Below are 6,000 nucleotides of genomic sequence, written 5' to 3'. Positions count from 1 at the left end.
AATGTGTCTATTGAGGACAATGCAAGCAGGAAGTATAAGGCTTCAGCTGGGGTACCTCGAACTGCAGCCAGTCAGCATAAAGACATCACCAGCTGCACCGCCAAAGGAAGTTGGCGTTCGCAAGGCTGACACACGCTCGCTACAGTACCGTGGCTTCTGGCGCTAGAGTACCATAGGGCAGACGACGGATGCTTGCAGGACCCTGAGAGCCAGTAGCTATTCGTCCACGTGAGACATGCCTCAAACGAATGCCGTGTAGCTGCAGATACATCTGTATGAGGCCCGTAAAACAAGGGAGAGACGATGAGATTGGACGGCTCAGCAAAGAAGTGCAGCGTTGTGGGTCCGCGATGGCGCGGATAGAACGAATCTCAGCTCAGGCATGGCACTAGGTACTAGCCGTCTTCCAACAGCCGGACGATTAGAGCTGTAAGCTATGGGGAACTATGCGGAAGTCGCGCCTAATGCGGATCCAACTGACTTTCGCAAGTCCATACGGTTCTCGGCGCGTCACGATATGACGGTGCAGTCAAGTCGAACAGAAGGCGCAATGAGTGTGAAGAAGTCTGTAAGACGGGGCAACCTACTTATCTACACGGCGTTCAAGCGCGCAGACCCGCCCTTCACTGACAATCTGAGTGTAACTGCCTTATAGTAGTCCACCATGGCTAAGATATCCTCCACCAAGCCTCAGAGCCCTACACCCTTTCAGCATCCTCCCGATACCTATGGGCAGAGTCACGATCACTCCAAGATGGAGCATCATAGTGAAGGTATCCGACCTTACACCAGCATGATTGCCTGCAATGGTACGCCCCCACCCCATCATCGTGCTCTGAACCAAGCTCATACCTTCTAGGTTCCTTCGACATACCCATCACCACCGGCCTCAAGTCTTGCCGCGCAAGCTCCATGGAGGTCTCTGCAGAAGCCAACGAGGGACTTGGCACCAATAGACATTGACGCAAGGCGACTGCCAACAATACCAATCCACATAGCTGCGGATGAGCGTAACAGCCCTGTCCGATACAGAGAACGAAATGAACATGAGTGATTTAGCAGACGAAGTAGACGTGTTTGATAGAAGCATGGAATTGTGATACTCAAAATGCAAGTCCGCGTCTCAGCCACATGGAGCAGCGAGGTATTCCCGCATTAACGCCATGGTATATGAACAAGAATCGCACAAATGTCGTCCATGTCGTGAAACGCATCACCTCTTCTCCCCCCTAGTCCGCCACTCCTACAGACCCTCTCTCGCAGCCCCAACATTCCGGCCTTAAACCTGACCGCGGTAAGGCTCATAGGCCGTCCCGCTCTGCCCGTGCCCACTGGGCTTGAACGCTGGTGCATTCTGCAACTGATGACCCTGCTGACCGAACGCCGGGCTCGAAACGCGCTCGTACGTGTATGGCGTTTTCTCGACGACCATCTTCTTGTGCCCGCTCTTGCCGGAGCAACAGCACACGCTGAGTGTCCAGAAGAGACCAGAGGCGATGCTGAAGGCAACGCCGACCCACATGACTTGCAGCATCTTGTTGCCCATTGACGCGTCGATGTTGTAGGGCTCGAGCGCTGTGTGGAACACGCCGGTCAGCACGCCGTAGACGCCGGTTGCGGTTGCGGCGGCGGCGATGGCGAAGACGGATGATGCCTGTGATTATCAGTATGAAGTCACGAGCTTTTGGAATGTGAAAGACGTACAGTCGAGAGGATGGTGGTGACCAGGCTTCCCCACCTGGAGAAGATGGCAAAGAACCCAACGACGAACTCGGCAGCAGTCAACACCGTCGCAATGATGAACGCCCAGTTCATCCAGCCCGCAACCTTCTTGTACGTGTTGAGGCCCTTCTGGAGATCATCGCCAAGCACGTTCTGTACCGATGTGTTCTGCAGACCCCAGACTTCGACAGGGTTGAACCAGAACTGGGTGTTCGAGGAGGAGCAGTATGTGATTTTCTCGACGCCGTCGGTCTTCTCGCCCGTGCAGTACGACCACAGACCGACCTGGTAGAAGGCCTTGAGCTTCTTGGAGGAGGCGGCACCGCTCAGGGCGTCGAGAAGGTCGCTATTGATGTCGAGACTGTCGCTGGCGTTGTTGATCTTGTTTAGGATGGTTTGCGGGTTCGATGTAAAGTTACTTGTGTCTGCCTGTGGAATTGTCAGGCTGATTGTAGTGCAAATTGCGGTGGCAGGCGTACCTTGAAGAAGTACAGATCTTGCCCCAGCGACGTCGAGGGAGCCTTGTTGTTGTGGCCCAGCTGCCCGACCATGACCAGCAGGAAACAGATGAGGGATGCAATTGTCAACGCCATAGGCGTGATGATGCACGCGATGCGCCCTGCTTTTCCCATAATTGCGGTGTTGGTGCAGAGTGAACGAGTCGTGGAGTGTTCAAGACGCGGCGCGACGTCAGCGGCCGTTAGTTATCGATTGGGAGCGAGCGGTTGATATGTCGTCGAGTGGTGAGACGCAAAACAATGCAGTGCACGTGAACAGGAAAGGTTGAGCGACCGAACACCAAACAGATGATGGTCAGACAGACGGCGCGGGTCTGCAAGCCTTTGTACAATCTTGCATGCGGCAGCTGGGCCCAGCTGAAGGGGGCTGTGAGAGGCACAGCCAAGGGTCTGTGCAAGTGCAAGTTGCCAAGTAAGGTCAACGGCGAAACCAGCCAGTCAGACCGCAGCGCGCGGCGTCACTAGCCCTTCACCGAGCCTCACAAGGCTTGCGACGTCGGGGCTTGCTGTGGGAGGCGTGCTGACGCGACGCTCCACACTGACTACCGCTATGCTGCTTAGGGAGTGGACAGTGTGGACATGCAGGTGTGAGGTCCAGCGTGCTCTTGTGCGTGTGAAAGAGGTGAAGGCGTGCATGCTCAGCTCCCACATTTCAGCCTTGCTTTGCTGCGAGGTGCCCAGATCGACCACATCCTCGGTCGCCCGGGCAATCATGCAATCCTCCCAGTCTTCCCAAACAAGCTCAAGTCGCAAACGCTGCGCCAACATAAGTGCACCTTGCGCCTCGGTGCAATTTAGAATTCGTCGAGACGATGCTTCACGTCTTCCCGAAACAGGCAATTATCGTGTGCGTAAGGCGAAGCAAGACAGGTAGGCCGGTGCCAACAGCCGTCAGCCTCTGATCCACATCAGCGCGGGCAGCGACGTGGAGCTCGACCTTCACCACACACAGCGAGCGAGCAGCCTTGCAAGCACCAAGAATCCCAACCCTCTGTCATCAATCAATCTCACGAGCGCTCAGAAACACATCAAGCCCAACATCCTCATCACCAACACAGTCCAAACCCGCACTTGCTGACAGACAGCCCATGGGGGCGCAAGAACCCTCCATCCTCAACCTCCAGCCACACGAAACGTAAGGCCCACCTAAAAATAGGGTTGAATTCGCTTGCGCCCGCCTCGCCAAGACGATCTAATCATGATCATCACCGAGAGCCGTCCGGATTGAAGTGCTGAGCTGACGAGGGTCATGTGAGCTGGAAAAGGTTGTGTTTGCACAGTTTGCTCGAGTCTTGTGGGCGTTGTGGGCGAGGGCACAGAGACTGTCAGATCAATGCACGAGGTGTGGATGGGGATCCGAAGTGACATGCAGGAGTGCATCAGCAGGCGGACGGCCTGGTATCATCTTCGCCTCGAGTTACGCGCGTTTGAGGACGCCGAGACGATCGTCTTGAGCAGCAGAAGGAAAAGCTCAAAACATGCTTGGAGGGGATAATCGTCTGCTGGTGATGCATGATTTACTTCATAGCCTGACATGTTCATGAGGCTCTCCGGAGATTTGAAATGCTCAAACACGCAAGCTCGAGACGCGCGTCCCGCTCAAAACCCTGCTTGGTCATCTGCAATGTTTCGCAGATCATGCAACATTACCATGGTGCGCAAAGTATGGAGCCAGTGAAGTTTGTTGTGTCGCAAAATGCGTTGCCAATCGCCTTGGCTCTCATTTTCTCTATCTGCATCTGCTTCCAAGGTTCTCGCGGCGTTCCATGCAATGACGCGCGTCCTTGACAACCACGGCCTTTGCGCCGTTTCCTCCGCTTCGAACACAGCCTGCGTGCAAAGCCAGGCCCTAACAAAAGTCGCAATGTGCATCTATGTCCGATGCCAAAAATGCTCGTAAATGAAATTGAAAAGACATAAGAAAATGGTGTATCAAATCGTGACCCAGCCCAATGGTATAAACGGTGCCGCTAAGCCTGCGTCGCACGTGAAAATGAAGAAGTGAATATATAGTCGTAAAAGAATCCCCGTGTGAATGGGTGTGCCGTGGTGCTTGAACCAGGCTAGTGATAGGTTGAGGCCCCGAGGGGTGGTGCAGACATTAGAGGTTATTGCTAATGCTGTTGATTTCGCCATGAACGCCGTCGCAAAAGGTTCGATGAATCGCTGAATCCGGGATTCTATGGTTACAGGGTGCGGGGTGCTCGTGAACGAACGTCGCGGGGTCGAGGTGAAAGATGGCCATCATATGCTCAATCCAGACCTACGTGCCTGAGTGGATAAGTGCTAGGCACAGTGGACCCGACTCGGCTGCGTGTAGGGCGGCAGGATAGGCGTTGATGGGAGTGGAAGAGAAGACGTAAGAAACCTTGGTGTGCAAGTTCCTCAATGTGGGTGCTGGTTGCGAGGGTCTTGCTGGTGCGACTGTCCGCGGCCTTGCTCATTGCGTGCACGAATCCAGGCCTGGTTGCCGCTCATGCGACCTTCCAACGCCTTGTCGGACTCTTGGGGAGGCGTTCCGTTGATGATATCCTGTGGCTTGAGCCTGCAGATGTCGTGCGCAATGGATGAGATGACATAACCGTGCAGTTCCTTGGCCTCGCGGAGGTCCTCCCCATTCAGGCGGAACTTGTCCTGCTTGGACATGTCCTTGCGTCGCACAGCACGGATCTCGTCCATGATGTGGAGAAGGACGGCCTCAGGTGCGCGGTTGCGGGCAGCTGCATGTTTGTTCTGGTCACGAACGTAGCGTCGAGTGACGTCCATGGCACCATCGGCGGAGAAGGCGATGCAGTAAGACAGCTTCTTGCCCCAGCCTGATAGAGAAGTCAGTCAATGTGTTCCATGGCTCAGGGTGAAGCTTGGACGTACCATCAGTGTACAGCCGGGGCTTGTCCCAGGCCTCTTCGCAGGCGTCTACGTGTACCCAGCGCTTGCGGTGTACTGAGTAGACCTCTGTCCAGACGTGGTCCTCTGCGTTCCAAACCCAGCGGACTCGCGATCCAACGGCCCGGCAGAGCATGCTGAAGCAGTTGGCCCATTCGCCGCAACGGCCCTTACGGGTCTGGAGCAGGACGAATGCATCGTTGTAGCGGGGAAAACGCTCGTAATTCTGGCAGCCTTCGTGCGAGCACTTGTAGGCCTCTACCTGGGTAGCACCGCGGGCCTGCTCGTCAGGGAGTGGTGTGGTGAGTCCGACGGCGACTGTGGGCGAGTAGCACCGCGAACACGGCGGGTTGTTGACCCACTGGAAGAAGGAGCGCTTGAACCATCGCAGCAGGGCACGGACAACGCAGTCCTGGTAGCCCCAGGCGGCCTTCTTGCCGGCGCCGAGACTGTCGGCCTCGGCTTGCAGGATCTGGCTCTCCTCGTCGGCCTCGGCGTAGATCTGCTCAAGGGGGACAACTCGCAGGGCCTCGTCCAGCAGTCCAGGGTTCTCCCATCGGGAGGGCATGGCGGAGAGCGAGTGCAGCATGTTGCGGAAGCGCATCGAGCGCAGGTCGCTGGGGTTGGGCGGTTGGGCGACCAGTGGGATGTTCTTGACCGACGTGTATGCCGGCGGTTGTGTGGTTGGCGGCTGTGGTGTGCCGTAGTCTCGCGGAGCAGGCGATGCGGAGCGAGAGTGTGAAACGCTGGTAGAGAGGTCGTTCATGCGCTTAGTGCTGAGGACAGTGCGGAACTTGTCGGTCAACTCGGCAGCCAGCCGGTCGACGTCACTGGCGGGGGCCCGCGAAGATGCTCGCGGGTGCTCCATGGTGGG

General features: G+C 56.3%; 3 protein-coding genes across 3 annotated transcripts; all 3 read right to left on the bottom strand.

Moving 5' to 3' along the window:
- Positions 1–1,056: 1,056 nt before the first annotated feature.
- On the bottom strand, positions 1,057–2,639 carry M421DRAFT_414903 (uncharacterized protein). The gene is made up of 3 exons (XM_033590495.1): positions 2,202–2,639; positions 1,705–2,151; positions 1,057–1,654 (listed from the first exon to the last, which is right to left on the bottom strand). Exons 1-3 carry the CDS (start codon positions 2,313–2,315, stop codon positions 1,280–1,282), a joined length of 936 nt encoding a protein of 311 aa, XP_033454093.1. The 5' UTR covers positions 2,316–2,639; the 3' UTR covers positions 1,057–1,279.
- A 1,461-nt stretch (positions 2,640–4,100) lies between these two features.
- M421DRAFT_106474 (uncharacterized protein) lies at positions 4,101–4,502 on the bottom strand. The gene has a single exon (XM_033587125.1). The coding sequence runs from the start codon at positions 4,374–4,376 to the stop codon at positions 4,173–4,175; it is 204 nt and encodes a 67-aa protein (XP_033454092.1). The 5' UTR covers positions 4,377–4,502; the 3' UTR covers positions 4,101–4,172.
- Positions 4,503–4,625: 123 nt separating this feature from the next.
- On the bottom strand, positions 4,626–5,994 carry M421DRAFT_37 (uncharacterized protein; the record flags this gene model as incomplete). Its single annotated transcript, XM_033589745.1, has 2 exons — positions 4,626–5,056; positions 5,112–5,994. The coding sequence occupies 2 exons, from the start codon at positions 5,992–5,994 to the stop codon at positions 4,626–4,628; spliced, it is 1,314 nt and encodes a 437-aa protein (XP_033454091.1).
- Positions 5,995–6,000: the final 6 nt, after the last annotated feature.

The sequence above is a fragment of the Didymella exigua genome, assembly GCF_010094145.1.
Source record: "Didymella exigua CBS 183.55 unplaced genomic scaffold M421scaffold_1, whole genome shotgun sequence".
NCBI classification, from domain to species: Eukaryota; Fungi; Ascomycota; class Dothideomycetes; order Pleosporales; family Didymellaceae; genus Didymella; species Didymella exigua.
Note: the sequence above shows the minus strand (reverse complement) of the source record. Positions and strands in the feature narration are given on the sequence as shown.

What these genes read in the sequence shown, in the direction of transcription:
- M421DRAFT_414903 (XM_033590495.1), bottom strand. Translation starts at nt 2,315, where the DNA reads ATGGCGTTGACAATTGCATCCCTCATCTGTTTCCTGCTGGTCATGGTC. An exon ending in AAGATCTGTACTTCTTCAAG is followed by an intron (nt 2,152 to 2,201) that starts GTACGCCTGCCA and finishes ACAATTCCACAG; the next exon opens with GCAGACACAAGTAACTTTAC. An exon ending in TCACCACCATCCTCTCGACT is followed by an intron (nt 1,655 to 1,704) that starts GTACGTCTTTCA and finishes TGATAATCACAG; the next exon opens with GCATCATCCGTCTTCGCCAT.
- M421DRAFT_106474 (XM_033587125.1), bottom strand. Translation starts at nt 4,376, where the DNA reads ATGGCGAAATCAACAGCATTAGCAATAACCTCTAATGTCTGCACCACC.